Source organism: Falco rusticolus, chromosome Z (genome assembly GCF_015220075.1).
Source record: "Falco rusticolus isolate bFalRus1 chromosome Z, bFalRus1.pri, whole genome shotgun sequence".
In the NCBI taxonomy this organism is placed as follows: Eukaryota; Metazoa; Chordata; class Aves; order Falconiformes; family Falconidae; genus Falco; species Falco rusticolus.
Genome location: NC_051210.1, coordinates 48149564 through 48175823, shown reverse-complemented (window position 1 = coordinate 48175823; position 26260 = coordinate 48149564). Strand labels below are relative to the sequence as shown.

The 26260-nt window shown below is 38.0% G+C and overlaps 1 protein-coding gene across 4 annotated transcripts in view; it reads right to left on the bottom strand.

Annotated features, from left to right (window-relative positions):
• SLC24A2 (solute carrier family 24 member 2) overlaps positions 1-26260 on the bottom strand; it is a 111644-nt gene that overhangs the window by 50399 nt on the left and 34985 nt on the right. For 3 of the 4 annotated variants that reach the window (XM_037374003.1, XM_037374006.1, XM_037374004.1), the window contains exon 3: positions 29-67. The exons of the other annotated variant lie outside the window; for it this stretch is intronic. In XM_037374003.1, the coding sequence (XP_037229900.1) occupies positions 29-67 (39 nt within the window). The remainder of the gene's footprint in view (positions 1-28; positions 68-26260) is intronic. 4 annotated transcript variants of the gene reach the window in all.

The following is a 26260-nucleotide window of genomic DNA, read 5'->3' as shown; positions in this document are numbered from 1 at the left end:
GCTCAGACACATACTAATTGCTGCCTACCGTCAGTGTTTGGTCATCCTTGTCGCCAGCATTAGATGACTGCGTGAATGGGAAACAGAACAAAAAGAAGAGTCAGATGAAGCATGCATAGAATGGAAAGGCAGTAGAACATCACAGATGTCTGATCCTACATATGCTGTTGTGATAGCTTTTTGAACCACTTGAATTGAAGATCCTAGTGATCAAATAAATTAGGAGTAAATTCACACTGTGATGTTGCAAGAGTCTTTCATTCTTGTCAGTTTCTTGGACAGGAACTGTTGTCATTTCAGGGCCTAGAACACAGCAGCTGAGCTGCAGATCACAGTGTTCACTTCACACAAATTATGCTGGGAGGCAAACTCCCTGTGTCAACCAGTTTGAGAGAGTGAGGACTGAAAACCTAAAAGCAGTACGATCCTCAGGATTGACCAACTGTTCAATGAAAAGCCTAAAAAGGAGTAACATTACTTTTGTATTTTGCAGGAAGGGACTAGGCAAGGCAATGAAGAGGATGTGTTTCAGTTTAACCACTGAATGCATGCGAACGGCCATTTAGCCCAAACAGGCAGCTCTAGTTAAGGGCAGGTACCATGGCACATACTGCTCTGCCGTGAAGGAAAATGAGACTCCAAATTGATTTTAAAGGCAATTAACGATTTCAGGTAAGTGACATATCCTGGAGATGATCTGTGATTCCTGTGTCTTATCCCTAGTACAACAGCACCAGAACACATCACCACGAGACACTTTTGAGGCAGAACAGAATTTACACTGAAAACAAGCAAATGCAAAAATTTTATCCATTTTGTAGTCCTGAGTTTTACTTGTTTATTTAATAAGACTTAATGGGAACAAAAATGAACCCAGAACTTTTGGAATGGAATATGTTTCCATGACATCTTGAAAGTTGTGTGATGCAGTAGTGCTATTTTTCTAGTCATTCTGCTTATCCTGATGAAGGAAAATTAACACCACAATACACAAAATACGAAACTCCAGTCATCAGATATGAAGTAAAATAGGACACAGTGCAGACTCCAGCTGCCTCAGAGCCATTCTTATTTGATCACAAACCCTTCCCCACAAGCTGGCATATAAATACTTCCTCCATCTCAAAGCTCTTATTTGGTGCATTTCATAGAAAACTATGTCACAGCTGTTCTAAGGAACAACCTCCCCAGTGCAGTGAAACCCAGTTTTTGGACACATACCAATACCAACTCTCAGGACATGGCTTTTGAGTTAGTGAATTGACCTTGAAGGTTAAGTGGAAGGCAAGGAGTTATGAGCTAACACTGATTACAGAGCAGATCCTTTCTGTTCCATAGTAAGTGAAAGAACATCCAGAACTGAAGTCTTTGTCAAAAATGTACATGCACGTGCATGCACACACACATCCACACATCCAGCTGTGAATTCTAACCTGAAGATGAGACAGAGGCAAAGAAAAGATCTTTGTTCTGATAAAGGAATGATCTGTCACCTCTGAAATTAGACTGCTCTCATGTGAGAAGTGATTAGCAAAAAAAAGTTTTACGCCTTTATTGAAGACAACCATAATGGAAAGAACTTTTAATGCAGCAGAAAGAAAAGGAAAGAAAAAAAAATATACAAAATCTGTGTTCTAAATTTACATGAAAACAGTGGATGCATCTTATAAAATGTTTGCATAATGTGTATAATATAGATATATATAGTATACACATACACGACCTTTCAGATACAAATCCACACACACACACTTGCAAGTCCATGATTTATTCACGGATACTTTGAGGGACCTTCACAGGAGGGAAAATTTACCTTACAGCAAAATTTGCAACGAAGCAAAAAGCTCAAGCCAGGAAATGTTCTTGTCTCCAAGAAGTGATTTAGGACAGTCAAGTCCTAAAGATCAGTGGTTATAGTTACAGTAGTAAAGCTTGTGAGATGTGGATGAGTGTTCAGAATTGGAACTTTAATAAAAGTTTAAAAAATTATTATTTTGGGACTTTGAACTTTTGAAGATAGGATATTTGTTTCTTAATTTTAATACTGAAAGACATGAGAATATATAATTGATAAATCTGAGTAATTTGTCATTTCAACCTGGCAAAGGGCTAAAGGATGTCACTCTTCATAGGGCCAAGAGGAGCTGAGAGCATTCAGCATGCCTCAAAAAAACTGAGCAGGCTCTAGGCTTAATATGAGGGCATTCCTAACAAAAGAAGTAGTTCATACTTGAAATACTGTCATTTACTTGAAATGGAATGGGATGAAGCTGCATGAATATATAAAAACAACTAGATGTAATTTGTATCATATAATTTAATTTGTAGAAGATAATTATGTTATAAAGAGAAAGAATAATGAAATACATTTTGGATATACGTTAAGGAAATAAAAGTGAAAACTACATCTGAAATAATTTCATTCTTCATCAGTACAGAATGGGATGTAAGACCATGAAACAGATTTTTCTAATTGTTTTTTCCACACATGATTAGCAATGCAATTGTTTCTCAGCTTAACTTGCCAGTCCAGTTACATCCTAGAAGAAATGTTCAAGACTGGAATATGGATGGAGTTCTAATGCAGAAATCCCTCCACAGTTTTAAAAACGGGAATGCAAACAAAGGTTTGACATTTTGTTGATACTAAATACTTATAATGCCTGGATTATCTCCTGGATTAACAATAATATCACTTTAAAACAGTCTTTTAAACTATGGCAGTGAAAAATTCAGTTGTGGTGCTGCTGTTTACATTGTGTATTTGATGTCATTTTGTTCTCATTAGGATGGGAAATTAAACTATTTTCCTATTTTTTACAGTGAGTTTTGCATTAACACGTTCATTGCTATATAATTTGGGTATCACACACTGCATGGCAAAGTATTTGAAAGTATCACTTTCCCTTGTAGAAGCATTTAGTATTCAGACATTTTATACAACCTTTTAATTTAAAAGAACACTTGAAAACTGGTCCAAGGTTAAAATGGTTGTGTTTCTTTGCACCAGGAGTGAATATTGTATTTTTGGACATAGCCAACAGTGATTTCTTTAAAGAAAAGACACATTTTCTGTAAAGGTAAGTTTGCTTTTAAATCACGGAAACCATTGCATACTAGCTCCCTCAGGATCAGAAAGAGATGGAAGTTCTTATGTCATCTGTGCATTACGTATATTTCTGAAGGAATTAGTACCAAAAAATTAGCTTTTGAAATTACATGTTAAAATTTCTTTAAATCCATGAGTTTATTATAGTTCTGCAAAATGAAAATAATGCATTCTAGTATACTCTTTTATTCAAAAGTATCTGGGGCACAATCCCTTATTACATTTTTATCAGAGTTACAAAAAGATTAATCATGAGACATTTCACTAATTTTTATAGAAAATTCACCAAAATATTTGTAGGTTCCCCTGTATGCCATGGCAGTACACAAGAGTTTGTCCATCCTCCTGTCTCTGTTGGTGATCATGTATTCAAGATTGCTCCACCTGTGCTAAAAGTCGTAAAACAATTTTATTTCAGGAATAATTAAAAAAAAAGTCTACTTGCTATGAAGAAATGGTCTATGGTATGCTTTTCACACATCTCTTTTCCTTAGTGACATAAGTGCGTCAGCAATTAAGCCTGACATCTTCCTTGCCTTGTCTGGGAATGCGTGTTCTTGAGAAACAGGGTCCTGAAGCAACTCATGCAGGAGTTGATGCCTCACTAACTACATGGCAAATTTCCTCATGCCTTTTTTTAAAAATAAAGTGCATCATGACAGTCAAAGGAGGAGAAGAACCTGTAAAAAGCTCTAAGTATTTCATACAGAATATCCTTGTTAAATAAAAGATGGTTCGTAATTGAATTATCTATTAGATCGTGTATTCCAAAACCAGAATCAGAGAGCTGATGGCCTGCAGCTCTAGAAGTTGCTGCTCTAGTTGAAGTTTCCATGTTACAGGTTCAAGTGCCTGAAACAACTAGCAAACTGGACTGCCCACCCCCTTCTCCTAATGTGAGGAAAGCAGGCTGTCAAATAACAGCAGGGGAAAATGTAACTGGATTTCAACACCCTTTCTACAGTATGGGTTCACATCTCTTTCCTGCTTGCTAAATCTTTTTGAACTATAATAACAAAAAAGCTATTTTTTTAAAAATCAGCTTTTACTGGAATAAAGAAAGTTCATTATGTTTGCTGGCTGGCAGTGCGATGCTGAATGCAGTAATTGTAGAATATGAGCCCTGACAGGGTTTTGATAAATTGACTCAAGATGTTTTATTATAGTGAAGGACTTCAGCTACTCTCTCTTTTTTTCTGTTTTCAAAAGTGGCATCTGGACTCTGCAATTTTATACCTGTCAGTGAGTCACTACTTGTCAGTCCTGAGGCAAATTACAGGTGATAGTTTTCTTGGTGCACAGGGTTCTCTAATCTTTGCAAGACACGCTGAAGGTCTGTGTGTTTTTTGTTCGGATGAACTGCAGAAAAACAGTATGCATTTCAGAGGCAGCCACTGAAGTCAATCTAGTTAACTTAAAAGGGTCTAGATAATTTCTAAAAATCAGTATCCTCAGGAGTGCTAGTAATGTACTTGGAATAGAACTGAATAAACGAAATAAAAACTAAAAAATAATGATAAAACTAAAAAAATACATTAAACTAAATAAACTGAATTTATTTGAAATGGTAAATTAGGTTAACGCATAACTAAAATCCAAAGCAGCAAACTCAGCTAGACAGATTTCAGAAATAAACCTAATGAGCTCAGTTGAAGAAACAAAAAAATGAAGTAAAGTATTACTTTATCTGGTTCTCTTAATATGTACATCTTTGGATTTTACCAAATCATAATCCCTTAGACCTCCTTTCTGTGAACATCCTGAAACAATCCCATGTCATAACCTTTGCCTACTCGATGGTTAGGCTTTATATGGTTGGCAGGAATCTGAAAAGTGCAAGCTCCAGCGGTCTCAATATACTTAAACTAAAATTCTTCTAGATATCCATGGAAATAAAAGTTGACCATCACCACATAGTCCACAGAAGCTCTGTCAGATGGGGTCAGTACAGCTTACTAACTAAAGGTGATGCATGCCATCACGCCACTCTCTACATATTCATTATGTAGAAAGGCTGCAGGTAGCTGTAGGGGAGTATTTCTGTATTTAAGCTTACATATGGTAAAGGATTTTAACTTACATATTACTGCTTAGTAGAACATTACTGTGAGCTAACACTGAGTACAGAACCTTGGACCTTACTTAAAAAAGAGAAGGAAAATCTTTATAAGCACACTGTAGAAACACTAACTAAAAATCCCTTTCTCCTTGCCTGCCTTCTTCCTTCCTTTCATCTTTCTCTTTCCTAGAAGTAAAGTAAAACAGGGAGCTCTACCTAAAGAAGCAGATTTCTGTATTGTTGAACAAAATCAATATGATTCACAAGAACCATATCCAAAATTAAATCGAGGTTGTAATCTTGCTTTACTCATCGAAACAAAGAATTTACTAGATTAGAGCTTGAACTTTCAAAGACATAGAGCTGGACCATCAAATTGGACTATATGGCTGCATTTACAACTGCTTATTTACAGGCGCCTACCTAGTGTGAAATTTGTAGCCCTAGGCCAAAAGGAATGGCTTTGTTCATTCAGATCAGTTGTCTCTCTTATGTCACTCTGTTCATGCAATTAGCCAATGTGCATACACACAGTGAATTCTCATAAATGTTCAAAAGAGATGCATCTCAGCTGACTCCAGCAATGGCAAATGGATGTTTTAAGGTTATCAGCTGTTAAATTACATGCTAATGTTAGGTCAACTGATTTAATTCCAGATTTTTATGCATACTGTTATATGAAACAGGACCCCTCCAGTTAGCCTGTAGGCCCAATCATGATACTTAGTTATTCAACATGTGTAAGAAAGTCAGTCTGCCCCGCATCTTTACCTTCTCTGAACTTGCTTAAAGTCAGGTATCTTTGGCTTAGATGGCAATGTAATAGCTCAAGCTTAAAGACTTGATGAGTTTTTAATCACCTTAGTGTCAGAAATGATTATGGAGTTTTAAGTTGTCCTCTTATCCTTATTTCAAGACTTGCCAATGAAGTCATCTTTTGCTATTTTTTAAATTACAAAAATTAGCACCACAGCTCTGTACGTCTGTAACTTTCCAGGGGACAAAAGAACCTTTAAAAAACCACAAACTCAAAAACTAAAGCTAGGTACTTATTGAGGTCATTAGATACTTGTGCACACAAAGCATTAGTTCACAAGTGACAGTTTAAGTACTTCAGTATGGATTTCTGTGGCTAGCTTTAAAATACCTGGATTAAAGTGTTTAATGTCCTGCTACTTCATCAATAATATTACATGAGAATACATTAGTAAGTGTTGCAAGATTAAGTTATCAAAAATTTTTAAATGTCTGAATTAAAATCATCCATGAAACAAGCTCCAAAATCTGGGCAGGTGACTGGGAAGGTTTTCAGCTGAACTCCAACTGTACCATAGAGACTACTGGCAGAAGATGCCTTCTCTTAATTTCTTACAACTCAATCAGACATGGATGGCTTAGTAAGAAGACAGGAAAAAAAAAGATTTCCTAGGACTTCTGCTTACCTAAATACACAAAGGATCTGCTACAGATTATGGAGGTTTTAGAGTCTGCCTTAAAAGAAGACTGTAATTCCCAGAGAGGAAAGCGTTTGACAAATCTTATGTTTGCTGATGCTATGCTGACTTGCAACGAATAAATCTCATTGCAGTAATTGGCTGCAATTGGCTGTACATTGCAGAGGATTCATCACAAGGGCAAAAAAGCTGCAGTTTCACTGACTTTCTGCCTCCAGCACCCTGGAGATCCTGAAGAACATGGGCAGCTCCAGCTGCAGAGAAAACCCAGCCTGCATAGCCTGTAGGGAGGAAATGCTGAATCAGTGCATCCTCAGCTGCCCCGTCACGTCCCCTTTCCACCAAGCTCTGCTCACTTCTCTGTCTTATTTCACTGCTGCCTTTCCCCTTCAGCTGACTTTTTGTCCCCAGGAGCAATGCTGACTTTTTTCAGCTGGCACAAACTCACACCCCATGTAGCTCTCAGGATAGCAGCCACAAGAAGAATGCAATCAAATGTGAGAGGAGCATATAAAATACTGAATGATATGGACAAAGCTAGCTGACCATTGCTAACAGTTGATGTTTCCCACATTGTCAGAAGGGGACAGAGAACAGAAGGCAGAACGTTGGCCCGTAAATAAGACAAAGGGAAAACCCTGGCATGCTGTATTTATCTTGTGGGACTACCTTTTCCATGAAACAGTAATAACATTTAAAGTGATTTACTTCACGGATTTTAAAAAAAGAGGGAGCAGGGAGAGGGGAAAGCATCACCAAAACAGGACGATGCTTAAGGTACAAATGTTTAAATAACCGTGCTTCAAAACATAAAATCCTCATTCACTGGGAGGACATTGCCAGCTCTAGGTGGCAGGACTCTGGGTGTCAGTTTTACAGCAGTCCAATAGGCAGAATCTAGCAACTGGCTTCCATTCCTCCATTTCCCTTTCTGTAAACTAGGAATAAAGACACTGTAAACCTTGTTCTGATGAAGAGGGCTGATTGCTTTAGGGGCAGGTTACTGGATACAACTGCTTTCTCTTCAGCAATTAACTGTGCTTTTCAGGTTTTGCATCTTCTACTGAGCACAACATGCATGTTCATTGCAATAAACTACAAAGCTGGACTTTTCTGAGAGCAGCACCTCCAACAGCTATAGGTAAAGGAACGAAGTGTACCTCTTGCAATGTTCTGTTAGGGAACAAACATCAAAGATTTTCTTTTTCTTGACTATTTATGTCTCTAACAGGTCTGAGACTACAGGATTGTAAGTTTATATGAGAATCAATGCAATGAAAGCACACGAAACACTCCTACTTTTTACATCCAGTAGGATATTAGACTGATTCTTCAGCACTATGAAAGGAAAACCAATGAAAATATGTTGCTTTTATTTTTTATTCACCCATTCACTGGATTATATTACACTTCCTCATTTTTATAATGGGAAACTAGACATTAAGTCTGAGGCAAAGAAAAATATTACTAAAAGCAAACACCTTAATTTTGCATATTTGACTCAACAGTATTTCAGGCTCATTGTCTTTAGAACTGACATTGAATACTGTCTGCATCCATATTCATCCTTCAGATAACCATTTTTAGCTATTTTCACCACAGCCTCCTAGCTGTTTCTGATCACCTAAAACATGCAAATGCCATCTAAGGGTTTTTCTTGTACCTGGCAAGGGTGTAAGAAACGTTAGGGAGAAAAACTGTTAAGAAACAGAAAAGAAATTTTACATAACAACCTGCAGATAAGGCTCCAGCACTGTACTGCCAGTGAGCCTGACAGAGCTGTGGACAGAAAAGTCTGAAATTTCCAAACCTGTAACTATAAAGCAAAACACATTATTTTCTCCACATTAGTTGAACTAAAACAGGACCACATCAGATTCTGTCTTACTCTGATGCCTGCTGCCTTTTAACTATTTTTCTACAATGTTCTGCTTTGCATTAAGATGAAAGAGAAGATATGTGGCTCTGAAATCAAGAGTATGCTGGGATTCTGGAGACCACTAGGCACGTGATCTGTGCCAGGTTACTTTTAACTCCTTTGGAGGCAAGAAATGACACTGAGGCAGAAAGACCTCAACGGCAGGCACTGTTTCTAAATGCAGAGTTACAACATTAAGAACTTAAATCAGACCTACCTTATTTTGGCTCAGTGCTTGGACACATCTTTAAGAGAATTATGTCCTACACATTATATGCTCACCTTCCTGCATCAGTCTGCTGTTTCACACTACCTTTCATACTATTGATTTGCCTCTGCAGCTATGAACCAGGTAGCTGCAGGTAACCCATTGCCACATGTAAGGCAGAAGCAGTGGCTCTGTTCCTCTCCTTTGCAAAGCCCAGTCCTTCTAGAACAGCTTCCTAATACTAAGGTAAACCTACATCTCCAAGGAGAATTCCCACTGTGATCAAAAAGAATAAGGCACCAGGGAAACAGATGCTTTGGAGTTAGCGAGGACTAAATCATGAAAGGGCATAGTAGGAGATCATAGCTACAAGAAAGCATGGCAGAGCTCATGGTGAAGTAGTGAGGGTGGCAGCCTAACAAGCTAGCAGCCCTAGCTCAGGCTCATAGTTGCCTTCTACCTCTCTTTCCCATTTACAGCCTAGGACAAAAGCATGCCTATATCTCCAACCTGCCAGGTGAGCTTCACTGCAAATCATGAGATTTCTCAGAGACTTTTGCTGAGATACGTTATTTTGGACACCACCCAAATTAACAATATGCAAGGCCTCTCAATTAGAAACTCACAGTAACTCCATCCATCTTTTATACAATCCCAGTCTGCTACAAAAAAACCTTGAGTTGGGTTTCTGTAAGCATTTCAGGAATCAAAAGCAGGAGACCATGCCATTATCCCCAGCTATAAGCCTCCTTTTAGCCAACATTTGCTCTCCAAATGCTGTCTGCCTCTGCCTTTTTCTCTGATTATTTTTCTCCATGCTTCTTTCATGCCTTAGACTTCCCTGCTGCCTTTTCCCCCTCCTATTTCTTCAGCAGGCACATCACACAATGCCCATGGAAACCCAGTCCACCATGAACACCTCTGTTCCAGGGACTGGCACGCTTCTTTTTCTGAGATGGATGCTCCTACTGTTTCAGCTATCTGCTTTCATTAAGTGCAATCATAACTATCTGCATTTACCAAGGAGAGGGCTGTTACACCCCACTGGTTTCAATACTGTGTGCTCAACTAAGCGTTCTTCAGTGTAAAATGTACAAGAAATGGAAAGATAGCGGAAGACTTTTAACAAAAACCTATACCCTTGCAGTAAGTGAAGTCACTTTGACAGAGGGGATATGAATAGAAGGCTTCGACTTAAGCCCAGCCCTCATAATGAAATACACTGGGTGCTGAATTCCATTAAAGCAAACAAGAACAACTCCTGAGCCTCAGTATAAATACTTGCTGATTATTTAATAGCCAAACACCAGTTCCTGTGGCTACATTCCAGGTTGGCATGTTTTGGCTTTAATGTCATCCCAGTAACAAATTCCTGTTTTCAGTTAGTGCACACACTGCCAGAACTACAAAAATCTGGTGTGTCAAAGAGGGAAAAACCTAGTTCCCTAGGATAAACCTTTAATACAACCAAATTAGTCATATAAAGAAAATTGTAAGGTAAGGTAAGGTAAGCCAGAAATCATTATGCACTTTGCAGTCTTAAGCTGCCTGGAATTAATCCATAAACTAGATTTTGGTTCTACAGAAAATTCCCATTGCTATGAATCTACACATTTCTGTTTCAGCATGACTCTGCAATCATTTTGCAAGCATGTAAAAACTTCAGTAAACAATTCACATATGATTCTTTTCAAAATATTCACTTGAACTTCAGGAAACTGCAGTCTCTATCAAGCTAAATTGACAAAAAACATGGTTCTCTCATGTAGGAGTTTATGAGGCTCGAGTCAGGACTTTATGAATTTAAGCCACTTTTTATCATATTGTGTTCTATGCATGGTCTTTTCTCTTAACTAGCTTTTGTGCTTACAATGCTGACCAAGAGAGTCAGGGAGAACCAATGTATTTGATTCTTGAAATGTCATCTTTACACTTGTAAAACACTGTGGGGCCAAAATAAGAAGAAACACAGATTAAAACTCCCTTAGTCTGTCTGCCTCATGTTTGCTTAACTGGAGATTTTACAACTGTAGATATCTCTGTGCATATACATTTTCAATATGCTTCAGAAACAGTATTCCTGCAGTCTGTCTGTGGATGTCTATAGCAATACTTGAAGAGTGTTTTTTTCCCCCTCTTAATTCAAAACTGTGCTTATTGAATGGGAAAGAATCATTAGGACTGTTATTGTCCACTCCTCTTAACTGTGTCTCATTTCTAAACCGAACTCCCTTACATACAGAGAAATCTCCTCTCAAACCGTTCACGCTTTTCAACATTCCAGTTAAATTTCAATTATCAAAATATTTTCATTCTGGTTCATAGAGATTTAGCAACTACATGACAAAAATTAATGTCAGGTAAAATCATGATCCTAATAGAAAGAAATAACAAGTACAGGGGACACTGGTCTGGAAAACCTCCAACAGATCAAAGAAACAGAAAAAAAAAAAAAGGCCTAAAATCTGATTTCACACCACTGTGAATTAATTCCATGGGATTAGCATAAAACTACATAAATTGAGAGCAGGATCTGGTCGAGCATGCAGGAACAGAAGTGATACTTACTCCACAGCACATTGAAGCAAGGTGTCAGTATCATAATTTGTTGCATGTAAAGCAAAATACAGTGAAAATAAATGATTAATTTTGCAATATGAATGTTTTCTACCCTCAGAGGCTTACTGGCTAATACATCCTATGACATTTGCAGCTGTAAGAATCACGATCATATGCTACTGAATAAAAAGTCCCTCTCTCTGGATGTTACCACCTACTTATTAAGCTGTGGTTTGATGTGAGTTCATCGGCAGGTGCTCCTACTCACACCTTTGCCCAGACCTTGCCCAACAGGGGCTTTTCCAGTCACACAGCCAGGCTCTTCCTCCACCTTGCAGATGGTCAGGACTTTGCCAGCTCAGCCTGGAGACTTACCCAGCACACAGCCAGATGCAAACGTGTTGAGAACTTGGTGGAGTTTAAAGTCACATAATCCCTGCAACATACTGCAACACTGCAGTGACCAAAGCTGAGAAGGCTGGGGGCTCTAGTTCAGGTTGCTTACTCTGATGAGCAAGATCACACTGGGCCGGGGATCCACAGAGTTCAACTGCTCCAACAGTATCAATTGCCAGAATATTTTTGGAAAAAGTATTTAAGTAACTTCATGACCCACCTATGACAGTCAGCTCTCACAGCAGTAGCCTTTAAAAAAAACAAAACACCACCACAAAACCCCATGCTTAAAATTGTTTTCTTAATGCTATGGTAAAATATGGTGAGTTGTGCCACTGTTTCTTCCAGCTAAAAGACTGCCTGCCCACTCGCCTTAGCATCCATCACCCAGAGCAGCTTTATACAACACCAGAGCAGTCACGCTACGGCTCAGCCACCCTCCACAGCCCTCACTGCTTTTACTCCTGGCCTCCACTGCATTCAGTCACGGGCAAGCAAGGACAAGATTATAAGCTAGTCACCAAGCTCATTAAAGGATGGCAAAGCAGTAACAATAACAGGATGCAAACTTTTTCATGTCTCATTTCTAGCTGAAAGCTCATGCAGGTTGGGAATAAAGAGGAGCTGCTTCTGGATTAATAGTGCCGTCTGTGAAACAAGGACTGCAGAATCAACCTGGGGGACAGCAGATATTGGTGTACTAACAGGATCTATTGCAACATGGCCAATGCTGAGCAATCTTCTGAGCACAGCTGGACAAAAGCAAAGTAGAGATTTGCATGGGGACAAACTGGTCATTTCACCAAAGTCCTTGGACCTAAAAGCCAGCACAAGTTGGAGAAACTGCTCTTCAGACTCCTACCATCCTCTGGAAGAGCTACATATATACATTCCTCTGACGGAAGTAACTTAGTTAACATGACTGTACTAGCCTTATTTGCAATTGCATTAATACAGAAAAGGCTCATCCTTTGGTTTAGACCACAGAGAATGAAGAGGTATCTCGGACGAAAATCAGTCATGCGATACAAAACTAAAAAAAGAATGCTGCCAAAATACAAAAAGAACACATTTTCGTGAGCTTGAAAAAAAGTTTTCTACCCAAAGAAGCAGGGGTGCTTTTCTCTTATCTATCCTTTTGTTAAATAAGGACATACACTGACAGCCTAAAAATTCTGTCTTACAAAGCCTTTCTCTTTTGCCCAAGAAGCAGCCACAGACGCAGGGGGCAGACTGAATTCTAACCATTGATTTCTGGGGCAGGGGGAGGTGCTGATTTTGTTGTTACTTAGCTCTCGGAAGCATGGGACAGAAACCTTCCAGAGAAATGCAGACTCCTGTGTAAATCTTTCCAACCATGACTTGACACGGAAAATTAATCCTGAGATACAAGACTACATCTTTCTGTATAGAAATCACAGTGACAATGAAACATTTGTGGAGCAAGTTAACTATGACTCCCTGGACCATGAAAGAATACCTAGCAAAGGGACTTTTATATGTCTCTGATGAAAGTACAATGAAAAAACTTGTAATAGAAAGACACAGCATCTCTTATACCTAAAGACAAATAAATCAAAACAACAAACTGTAAGTAGCAATGTTCCAAACAAACAAAACCCAATCATTGAATCACAATTTCTGCAAAAAGTCAGGTTGCACATTGAGTTGTGAAAGTCTGATGTGGCAATTTGGATTCAACTTCCGTAAAATTTATTTAGAAAGACAAATTTATTCACTGTCATCACTGCATTATGAATTTCCTATAATAATACTCTGCTTGCTACTGAACTGAAACAGAGTGATTTAAAGCTTTTGCAGCAAATCTTTCAATTCTCATGTAATTATTCCGACTGGGAATTAAAGCACTATTTTGTTTAATTATTTCAGGCCTTTCATCTCTTGTAATATGAACTCCTATATAGAAATGAGGATTAGAATCACCTCTGCACTTTTTTTTTGTCATTTAGGACCTCAGAGTTTATTGTGACGTGTGTATGCCTGACTTCTTTAGAAAAAATACATTAAATTTTTCCTAATTTATTTTCTCCATTCTTTCATTAGTTGAAGAGAAATCTGGCTCTGTGATCTAAATTCTATGAGTTGCTTTTTGCTGACAACAAAAACTGTTTCATCTGCTAGGTCACTTCCCTCCTCTAAATCTGCCTAATTTATCACTTATGCAAACTAATGTCTAGTGTCTAATACCTACAAATTTTTCTGATTTCAGGAGGAAACGAAACCATGAAGATGAATCTCAGTTTCATTTATAAAATTATATTTTTTGCTGCTTTATCCTTGTGAAGACAACCTTGTAAACATAAATTGGCATAAACCACTTACTGGGATTTAAACAAGTTAAAGCAAGCAAGTTTCATTTCTGCATTAAAAGGTTGAGAGTGGGGGTGTGGTCATATGCAAGAGCTAGTCTAGCACATGGTGAGAAGCAAACCTTCTTCTTATACATCATATACCATATTTTTGCATTTATATTCCCCAAGGTATCAGAAAAAAATTTCAGCAATGACTGCACCAAGATCAAGGGTTTCTTAAAAAAGCCACAGGTAGAAAGTATTGGCTTCTTAATAGCTGCTGTTTCTTACATTATTCTTAGAGAAACTTCAGCTGTGAGTAGTAGGTGACTCACTCTTGCAAATGAACAAAATTGAACATTTTCTATGACTTTTTAAAACCCTTTAAAGATAACAATTTTAGGATGTTAAACAGAAATCATCCCATTCCACACACTTAATGAAGAAGGTTTCAGAATCTTCTGCAAAAAAGGTTTAATTGAGGATTCTGTCTCGTTCTAGTCTGGTTTTCATACTGATATTCTTAGAATAAGGATTGTGGGGTTTTTTTCCTCAACACTTTCTGAATTAGTCTTGCTGTCTCTGGTTTTTTTTCTTCTTTTCTTCTTCCTTTTTTTTCTCTTTTTTTCCCCCTCCCCTGTTGATAAGGTCTATACCACTAACATTTAGCATCTTGTCTTGCATTTTTCTTTCAAACTGCCAGTTTTTCTTTAAGGTCTATCAATGACCTCAAGACTAAAAGTTACATATGACCTTTGCTGTGGTCAGAAATATCTGGAAGAACCAGAGTGGAAAATGCCATGCAGTGCAAATCTCACTTCTTTGCAAGAGACTGACAGGACTATTGAAGAAAATGCTGACAGGGGTGAATTCATCTGCTGCAGATTAAATAGGCTCAGTTTTGAGTAAGTGTCATTGAGAGATGCAATTATCACTACTGCCTGTTCATTCCAAATGTACACATTTATGCTACTTGAGCCAGAAAATCTCAGTGGTAGTTCATCATTATCTCTTCCCTGAACTACAGCACTGAAGGCAAGTAACATCTGGAGGAAAAGCCTGTTGAAATATCCAAATAACAGACAGTTGTCAGTGTTAAAAAAAACCAATGTGGCCCATCAACAAGAGAGCCCTGGACACTAGGAATCAGGCTGTGCATAGTTTTCGTAAGTAACTCTTCATTACACCTTTTCAAATAACTCCGCAGATGTTTTCAGGGCTACAACTGTATTAGTTCCAGACAGAAATGTAGTCATATGGCAAAACTCCCATCAACATCAATTTTGGACCATGGATGACAGCATGAAGACAAACTAAGTGTCAGCTTAATGGTCAAGGAGACTTGGTCTAATATGAAAAGATCAACGTCACATGACAAAACAAAAAGCAAGGCTAGAAAACCTTGCAATACCAAAAGGTCAGGCAGCCGGCAGGTTTAGGGGATAGAAGCAGTGTAACTTAATCCCTGAGAAAGCTATGGCAAACTAGGGGAGATTTATCTTTTGAGTAGATTCCTGCCTGCCTGTGAGGGGCTGGTTTTCTAAATTCAAAAGCAGCTGAATAGACTTTGTAGCCTGACACTCCAACAGCAGAAGTAACTCCTGCATGGTGCCTGCTTTAGGTGGGAACGCCTATTTATCATCAATACAGTTTTTGAATAAATATGGTTTCAAATAACATCTACCAAACAAAATCCATTTGGGTTTTGGTTAGCATGAATGCAAATGGGTTAAAAATCCTTGGGAAGGGATGAAGTGGAGTGGAACATGATAGCTTTACAAAGTAACTGGCTCCGCTTGGGAATTTCTTGCATTTACTTGGCCTCTACAGTATTTTTGCAAGCACAGGCTAGTGGTCATGCAGAACCTTAAAGATCAATGGCGCTAAATTAGGCAACTCACTGAGGGGCTCATGCAAGTAAGAGTTTTTGGGACTGAGCTCATAATTTCTAAGAACAAATACATTAGGATTTTGTAAGCTCAAAAAGACTTGTGAGAGTAATAATCCATAAAGCCTATTAAGCTATTAAGGTAACCAAATAAAGCATCAGCATTTTGATTTGTCTCCGAACTAAATGCTCAGCATGAAGCCTTCTTAGTGACATAAAGAAGGCTGAAGAAATCATTCTCCATAAGGCAATTTTCTGTTTCAGCTTTATTAAAACAATATAAATCACAGAAACTTCTTCTACTTCAGCAACACCTGGTACCGGTGTTATGCTATCAATATTTGAAAATGTCTTCTCTGTTCAAAGGAGTTTTCATTCCTGAAAATAAAGGATAAAATACATGGGTTCCTCTAGCCTGTTTTTATTTTCACAGGTTTGCACTGTTTCACCGGCTGCAAAATCCATCAGCCACACCACTCAGTGGCCATCTCTGCTCCACTTACTACTTGTTACTACTGCTGGACACTACTGGCTGGATGTTCTCCACAAGCACTTGTTACTCTGTCATTCTTTCCACTTTCATTCAGAACCTGCTCAAAGACAAATGTATGTGCTGATCATAGCAGGCAAGTTCATGACCTAACAAAACTAAATTAGATGGAAAGTTTTAGCTAATATTCTTTGGAGGTTGCCATTTTGCATGCCAGCTATTTTGCTTCTAACTCGGTGAAGTGGTAAGGTCCTTAGACTAGCTTACAACATATTTCTTAATTTTTTGTCTTGGGTGTCATGTGCTAACATTACAAGCAATAATCCTAGCCTTTCTGCCATAAGCAAATAGATGCATATTTGCTACCCTCAGCAGCAGTCTTGTTATTATACATTGTAAAACAGGCTTTCATCCTTCAGAATGAAAACGGTTTACAGTCTTGGTTTTATAATTGTGGAATTGTATTCTCAGGCATAAGATTTAATACACATATCCTGAAATATTCATAATCAAATGACAGGAAAAATGGTAATGCATTCATCACACTCTGCAACAGTGTTCACCAATTCATCCAGTATTAGTTGCAGAAATATGCTTGGCATTTCTAATCTCCAAAACTTTACAATTTCACAGTAAATGAAGAAATCTACATTTCTTGAAATGCCACAGAAATGCCATTCTTTTGTCTTTTTAGTGAATGTGGTGGAATTGAAGCCATTCAATAAGATAATGTACTGCTGCTCACTTAATAGCAAAGTCTCCATATTGCCAAACTATATATTTACATTTTCATTAATTTTAACATTCCTTCTTTTTTAATCCCTGGAAAGTTTTGCTTCCAAGACTATGTGCAAGTATAATCCAAAAAATAAAGATTAGAAAGGCTTTACAGATAAGCCAACTGAACAATACTGATTATGATAGGGAATAAAAAGATGACTCTGTTTCCATGGTGAAATGTAACTACTATATTAGACACTGGCACTGCAGCAATAAACAGAACCTGCCGCAAAGACATCTTCTGCCTGAGTCCAACAACACGCCAGAGCTGATCTTCTTAAGTAATGCCGATTTTATTATTTTTCCCCTACTTTTTTCATGTCAGGTGGTATTTATTTACCACATACTATGACAAATGAAAATATGTGTGAGAAAGTCCTGGATGACAAAAACTGGTGGTTCATAAAATTTATTTGGAGGATGAACTGAGAGGACATAAATATTGCCTTCATCATGTTTATCATTTTTACTCTCACCAAAGAGTGTTCAGTCATTCAAGTAGTGAGCCCACAGAATGAGTGGGCATGGTGAGCTAGGATTTCCAGTGAAAGCACTTGTTAATGGTACATTAGATGATTTTTACATTTTTCCTCCACTACAGTCCGATACAGGTACCCCAACTTTAGTCTCAATGACACAAAATTAATAAAAATACTTGTACAGTGTAAGCTAAAATAAAGTATCCTTGTCCCGACACTGGGCCATTGCTTTGTTCAGTCAGACGGCTTGCAGAAGGAAAGACTGTAACATTGAAATTCCAGTAATTTCATTTATTCTAAGCCTCATGTACATAACTGTAATGACTGTGTATTTATTTTAAAAAAGCATTTTTCAAAAAGTGGACTGAAAACCACTAGGCCTGTTCCTGAAGCATTAAAACTAAACTTCTGATTTTAATGCCTGGAAGTCCCTCTGTCCATCAAATCACTTTATTTACCACTGAAGTATCTCTGGCTGAAAAGCAGCTACAGTTCACTGTAAAATGTTAGAATAATTTGAGACTGGGAGAGGCCAAGAAATCACTTGAGAAAACTGGATTTGCTCTATATTGGATATTTATTGAACACTGTGATCTTTTTCATCATTTTTACTCAAATTGCCACACACTGCTGTAGCACCTGGCCACACGGCTCCTGTGTCCCACATGCATTTCACACATCTGTCAAGTGGCTTGTGAAGTACTCAGCATCTGTTTTACAGTATTCCTCATCCAGAATCTTTTTCTGGATAACATGTTACAGCAGCTGCTCCTTCTACTGTTTTATTATTAGAAGACATTATGTATAAATCACAGAAAGGCTAACAAATCTCAACAGAGATCCAACATTTCCATGCTGTGATTAAAGAGGTTTCTTTCCTCGCTGTGTACTGCTCCTCATAGCATCCCTTGTACAGTTCCACACGGCAGGAGTCCCATCATTCCTAGGGACTTCACATTGTTCTCTCCTGTCCCACATCTTAATATGATGAAAGCTTGTAGAAACCAGCAGATTAGACTAACATATCAGAAATTTTGCTTGGGTACTTGTACTGCAGTTGACTATAAACCACTGAAATGAGAACACAGGCAGTTGCCTGTGGATTACCCTGGGATTTGGGGCAAACACTGACCTGCCACTTCTCCCACACAGATAATAAGCACCAAAGTGGAATAGCAGGGTTAGTGGGGAAGACTGCAAGATGTCCCAACAGTCCCTTGAAGGATCCATAGAAACACTGATGAAAATCCACTTCCACCTGTATCTGGAGTTTGCCATGTCTGACAAGTTAGATAAGTAAGTTCAAAGTGTTTTTGCATAAATATATTTGCTTCAAATTGAGTAAAATTAGTAGCAGACTAAATTCCATTTAAATATAAGATCATTAGGCTATCCAAATCACTCCTGCCAGAGGTGCTTTACAGTCAGCTTACATCAGCTGTGCTGTCCCCTATGCAAACGGAAAGGCTAAGTAGGATCTGGCATTTGACCTGACAAATTTGTGACATCTCGTTCCTCTCTGTGAGCTGTTGGGACATAGCTGGGACATAACTTTCCCTGGCAGGAGAGAGAGAGAGAAAGACCTTGCTTGCATTTCTTCTATAGGAAAAACCACTTCATTCATTACTGGACACTTCCTGCTTGCACTGATGTGGCTCTCTGGGTACTCCAGCATTTTTCTCGTAAAAGGCTCAGAACTCTTCCACATACTTTTAAAAGACGTAAATCTATCCCCCCACTGTGTAAGAGTATCTATTTCTTACAGCCCTGTGGATCTAGATTCCTGCTCTGCTGGAAGTTAAAGGAGCCTAATCATAGCTCCACAAAAGAAAGGTCTCTTCCCCTCAATACATCCACATTTTTCTTTAAACAATATTAATTCCCAAGTTTACTCTAGATGTCAGAAAGGTGGGCACCAGAGGAATGCCACCTCGGTAAAACAGCTCCAGATTTCCCATGTCATAGTTACAGAACCTGGCTCAGTACACTACATTTTATTAATATTTTCTTTCATGAGGGGTTACTAACCTGCCAATCTATATATTTCAGTCAGAGCTGTTTCTGAGTGAAGGCTGAGTCCCAGATTTATCACCTAGGGGAATGCCCAGATAAAGCTCTAAAGAGGCTGCAAGGAGAAGAGTGAGTAGCGCTTCACACCAGTGCTTTGTAAGATACAAATAGCTCTAGAGGATTTGACACAATCTTTGAAAGTTTTAGCATTTGCTGGTTTGGACAGGTAAGTGGTCTTGGTTATGCACAATAAGGCAGAGTTAGAAAGAAATGTGAGCCCTAATATGGAAGGAGTCAACTTCTTGAGCTAGATTTAGGCCCAGTTTTCCTGTTTCCAGACAGAAAATGGAACTGCATTTTTTATACTGCTGCTGAATTCTTGGTTTAAGTGCTGGTACAGACCTGCATGGCACCAACTACTGCTGCTGAATCCCATACATCCTATTGCTTCTCAACCTCTACGACCAGAGGCAGGGACAGGACTTCTCTTACAGGGCTGAGGGCAGGGAATGGTCCTATCAAGCTACTTGAAAGCTCCCACGTTTCAGTTTGGAAGTACCTAAGCAGATACCTATGTAGAACTTGTATAAGTTTATTTAATTATATAAAATACAAAAGGAAAGATGCCAATGATGAGCATTATTAGGTGTAGCAATGTTTATATTCCTGTAAGGCAGAAACTGATGTAAACTCTTCCTTATTTGCCAACGAATGGCAGGTTTAAATATGCTTTCAAGCCACTGGTTCTAGTCCTGCAAGTAGACCTAAAGTAGGAGGACCTCAGCTTTATCTCCAGCTTTATTGTTTAGTAAGACAAGTAAGACTTGGATGACTGGCAGTCCTCGCAGAGGTGGAGGAGGAAAGAGTACTAAGACGCTTATAAGCACTTTGTGATATACCTAGCAAAAGATGGTAGAACATTAGGTTTGAGATACTACTGGAAATGTGCGTTGAAGCTAAATACTTCGTACTTGCGTACTCCTTCCCCTCTTTGCAGGCTCTGCAGCCATGCAGAATTCCTACATTTCCCCAGATGTCAAAAACTGCAGCGTCTATTCTGGAATAGAAAATCTGATTAAGTGTACCTTTGATCCCATTAAAATGTGTGCTCAAGAACCTTTGTGAAGCAGGTCCTTAGTTAATATTGTGGCTTTTTGATTAGTCACAGAAAATATGAAAACAGAGAGAGCAATCTGCCAAGACATAAATTTACCTTTTCTGTGATGATCTCCTTTCTAGAAGAAGTTGCACCATCACTATACATTTAGGACAAACTACAGAGTTTTGAATTCCTAAAAATAAGCACTACTTACTCACACCAAACACTCAAAAGATTAAGACTTGGTTCCCCCTTTGATATATTGTATTGCTGTTTGTTTCCCCATCTGCAAAATCAAGGTAATACGGATTTTTGTGAAATGCTTTGCAAGTCACACATGGAAAATTCAATGATTGAGCTAAATATCTGGTTCAATCATCCACTACCTTCACTATTCCTTTGTCAATTGATACTTCTATTTCAATCTGCTTCTAGTTAAATCCCATGCATCTTGGGCAATGTTTTTTGTCAGTGATGAAAACAAACATTTGAAGAGACTCTTTCTGGCTGATGCTCAGTGCTTTTTGTTGTTGAAATCCATATATAAATTCAAATGAGATTCAAAGTACATCTCAGTCTAACCCTGAATCCTACATAACAGAAATATTTACTTCTGATTTTATGGAATTTACAAAAAAACCCATCCTTTCAACACTGTACTGGAAGTCTGCCTAGCAAAAAGCATGTACAAACATGTTAACCTGTTGTAAGCAGGGTCCAAACTGATGTAGGCAGAATGATCAGCACAGTGGTGAAATCCACAAGTAAAATTTTCCTTTCATATTTTCTAGGGTTCTGCTGCTATGGCCAATAAATTTTCCAGTTATTTCTCTAGGAGGCAGGAATCTTACGAGCAGAGCAAAAGGGAAGCCTGCTGAAGAGCTGGAGCTGAAAGCTCCTGAAAGCTGAAACCTCCTGAAAGCTGAAACCACCTGAAAGATCTTCTCTGGTGTACTTACTTCCACTGATCTAGATGGGTGCTTGTGTCACCAAGGCTCTGTCAGTCACCCAGGCCAGGCACTTTATGCTGTTTCCATGCGAGCCCTCAGCTCCTACACTTTCTTATTCCATCCTCAGCCAGAACACTGTTGTTTGGACAATGGCAAAATCTAACAAGAAATGAGCAAGCCCTTCCAGTCAAAATGAAGGCATGAACTTGTTTTCTCTGGAATCAAGGGTAAAATAGCTATGGATGGCAACACAGACACACCGCTAGAGCTGATACTGCTCTGCAACCTTTTGAGAATCCTGCAGAAGAGCCAGATCCTGTCCTTTGGGTGAGCACTTGCTGCTGCTGCTTCTGAAGTCTTGGAATGAGACAAAAACAAATTTCAAATTAAATCTTGCTGACGTAGCTACAAGGAGTTCTGACATTTAATAGCCTAAGAAGGCCAATGTAGCATTTTTGATGTTTTGTAAATCTCCGATTTAGTAGAAGTCACATATCAGTTCCTTTAGAAGTATCAGTCTCTGTAGCTTATGCAGTTAATGATAATCAAGGAAATGAAACCACAGTAAATATTCTGGTTTAACTCAGCTACCAGTTTTCACTGTGGCAATCATTTAAACTGCATGACATCATCAGTTCTAAAAAAGCACTGCTTTAAGGTGTCTCTAGTCATTACAACAGCATTATCAACACATAAGCGCTTCTGGTATGGACCTGTCCTTTCAAAGAGGTTCCAGGCATTATGAGATATGAGGGAGGGATGTTGACATTGCATTAACCTTGGCATGAATAGCTTACATTTTCTTAGCTGCTGTACACATGGGGCCGGACTGTCAGAATAGCAGGTTCTATCAATCTCAGTTTAATATCTGTTCTGTTCTTGCTTTAGCTAAATCTTCCTCCTAGATCTGATGTTGCTGTATCAGCATTTTTAATGTTTACTGTTCAATGACTAGCTGCATGTGCATTGTCACAGCTGCTCCATGCTCTGCAGAAAATGGCTGTACTTATTGGTGCATATTGGTGTACTTATATAGCGCATCTTCCAGTTGATCAAGTGGTTCTTGGCTTTATTTTACTGATTTCAAGTCAAGGACGCTCAAAATGCAGTGCAAGGAAAAAGGAAGCCTTAATGTACACATTCTATGAATTTTCTTTTTGCTATAAAACCTACAGAGAAAGATCTGTTCAAAAGGGTTATAATCTTGTCATTTTTATATAGCCTTCCCATCCACTGTTTTTCTCCTTGATTCCAGTCCCTGTTGGTTGTATTATAATTGATGTAATGTTTTCTATGCATCAATTACAAGGAATGGATGGTCGTTAATTTTTGTTTTGGTTTGTTTTGATTGAGTACGTATTTTTGGCATTCACTAGAAACAGTGTAAGGCAGACTGATTTTCAGATTTTTTTCACCTGTTCTTGATCACCTTGTGATTTGTTGGACTTCATGAATAATGCTGAGGCTTAAATACCACGTCTGGCAATATCAATTACTTAACTGAAGAGTTCTTCGTACTAACAAGGCACTGGAAATCAGTCCATGTTCTTCTCTGCATGTGTCACAATATGGCTCTTCCTGTGCAGATAAGGCAGCCAGGCTGACAACACTGACTGCAGTCTGTTCTTCTTTGATGAAAACAGCACAGCTATTCCCCATCATACATGAAAAGGTCAAAGAAAGTGACTGAATTTTGCCTTAAAAGAAACATGCTCAGGCATTAGTATTTTTCACTTGGATTGTTTTGTGACTTAATGAAAAAAGGAGTGAGTGAGTTAACAGATTAGTTCAGCTTTTTTCTTTTTCTTTTTCTTTATTTTTTACCATTTGTAAAGCTTTCAAAGCATTTCATAGGACTGAATTTACAACCTTAGAATAAGTACCTGTTGATTGAGAAATAGACAGGAACAACAGGCTATGAGAAAAAAACAGAAAAGAAAAAAAGTCTACCATTCTGTGCACGCCATCTACCTTTAGACACCAGGGCAGAAAACTGCAAATCACAGTATATTATACCTATTCCACTTCCTAAGTGTTTTCACTCCCTTTAGTACTGGTGAAGCCAAACATGATGGCTAATCAAATCTATGAACTCAGTATTCTTGTTTTATTAAAACATTGTTCAAATTTAACAAAATGCCAATGGAATTCTTTAGTGTGATTTCTGATGAGTTTTTGGTCCATGGATGAACTTCATTGCTTTTGCCAGCTTGCTGTTAAAACAAGGATATCCATCTGCTTTCAGAAGTCACTTACTGTAATTGTACTGTGAAAATCATCAAAATTACATTGCTAAATAATAGCTTGTGTATTTTGGATAGGTCTCTACAATTACATCCATATAGAGAAAGGTGTTTTATAAAGACATTCCATTATCTCCATAACGTGGAACTGGTCAAAACCTAGAGAGTCACAGTTCAGTAAGTAATAACATAACTGTTCCATAGATTCTTCTATCAGCAAGGAGCTTATCAGTAAGAAATGATGGAAAAGGAGAAAGGTCATAATCTGTCACAGGGTGATGATGAGCCATGCACATGTTTTCACTGTGGAAAAGCTAAATGCTAGGATCTGTCAAGAAAAGTATTTCCAGTAAAGACTGGCAGCTCTTCAAAAAGGCACTGTCAAAAGCTCAGGTATAAGACAGGGACCAGCTCTAGTCATATGCCAAGAGAAAATATGGCTTCTGACTAGGGCAGGTGCTGCTTGGAAGGACACAGAGGTGAACAGAAGACATGAGGAGACCTCAGAGCTTCAATCTTCTATATAAGAAAAATCGCAGAATGGGAACACAAAGGCATTTTAAAAATTTATCAGTGGGACAAAGACAAAACCAAAGGATATAAACTGGCCATGGAAACAATTAGCCTAGAAATGAGATGGGTTTCCCTATGTGGGAATGGTGAAATTCTGAGCACCAGCATTTTTATCTGCCTTTGTGTTGGGGTTTTTACAAGTGTATACAAAGGACAGCATAACATAATTGCTTCTGATTGCAAGCAACAGGACACAAAAGTCCATCTCAGTGTTACGTTGTCAGGTTTTGTAGTGAGTACTTGCAGCATGTCCTGATGAAAATCTAAGAGGGAATTCTATTTCTACTAGGTTTTATCAAAAGAGCATTTGATCCAATTGATGATTATGTGCACATAACCAAATTCTTCTTCATTATAAAACGGAAACTGCTGATATTCGTAGCAGCAAATTCAACACACACACGCACACCCCTCACCCCCAAAATACTCCACTTTAGAATGAAGCAGAATTTGTTTGTTTGTTTGTTTGTTTTATTTAGGCATTTGATTTTAATACGCAAAACCTCCTGTTTTTTCTGAATTGCCTTCTAGCCAACATGATTCACAGGTGATTCATCACTTCAACAATTGTTGACAGACTTCTGCATAGTCAGTGTAGGATGGGATCTCATCATCTTCCACATAGTAACTGGGGAACAGAAGACTGGCAAAGTGGAGTAAATGGTTTCCCAGGAAGGAACTCCGGGCAGAAAGGATACTTAAGAAAGCTTTACAGTCATCTATGAAAATAATGCTCAGCTACAGAAAATAAGCAAATTTTTGCACCTCTTTGATGTGTATGTGTCACTTCCAAAAATCTGCTTATTTTCAGGATGGAAAAGCAAGAAGGATCATATAATTGCTTTCTCTGTGTACACTAAATTAAAATTTCAGAACAAACATCTCTGCCCTGAAGCAGGTTTTGAGTATAGTCAGAACTACTACAAGTGAACCAGAACTGCATGTGAAATGACAGAGTTAATTCAAGCTTATATGTTATTTCATGGCTATATAAAATTTTTGTTCATTCTGCTAGTAACTAGATGTGATATTTTGTGCTTAAGCCACAGAAGATAGCAACTAACTTCAAGGATTCAGCAGGGCACTATATTTATATAACTGCCTTTTATATCCTCCTATCCTGGCAATTGTAAAAGGCCATCTTTATTGTGCTATAATAGCACTTAATATTAAGGGCAGTATATATATTGCTAGATGCAACAGCATTATTTCCCTTGGAAATCATGTAGTTAACTAAGTCTAGTATGTAAATGTAATAGTATATTTAATCTATCCTATTTATATTTATTTAACCTATGCCCATTAAAATACTTTGCCATATTAATAAAATATTACCAAATAACATGAAAAATTAAAGGAGAAATCTGACTTACTTGAAAAATTATACTTTGAAAACATAGTACTGAATTACTGTGTTCACATAATAAACCCGCTCAGCACACTTAGTGAAATAATTGCACATGGCAGAACTAAAAATTGTATGATGGAAAGCCTGAATAAATATTACTGTAATGCTTCTGTTTAAAGCTTGGCTATTTAATTTGGGTTTTATAAAGGAGTTTAGTTCCTGTAATACTTTATAAGAATGCAGCTATTAATTTGGATGTAATATGATATGAAATAATGACCTTAAAATACAAATAAAACCAAAATATGTTCCTCAAACAGAAGGAGATGCCACTTCCTTGAATACCCATATTTGCACATGAGAATATTTAGGTAACTCTTCTAAA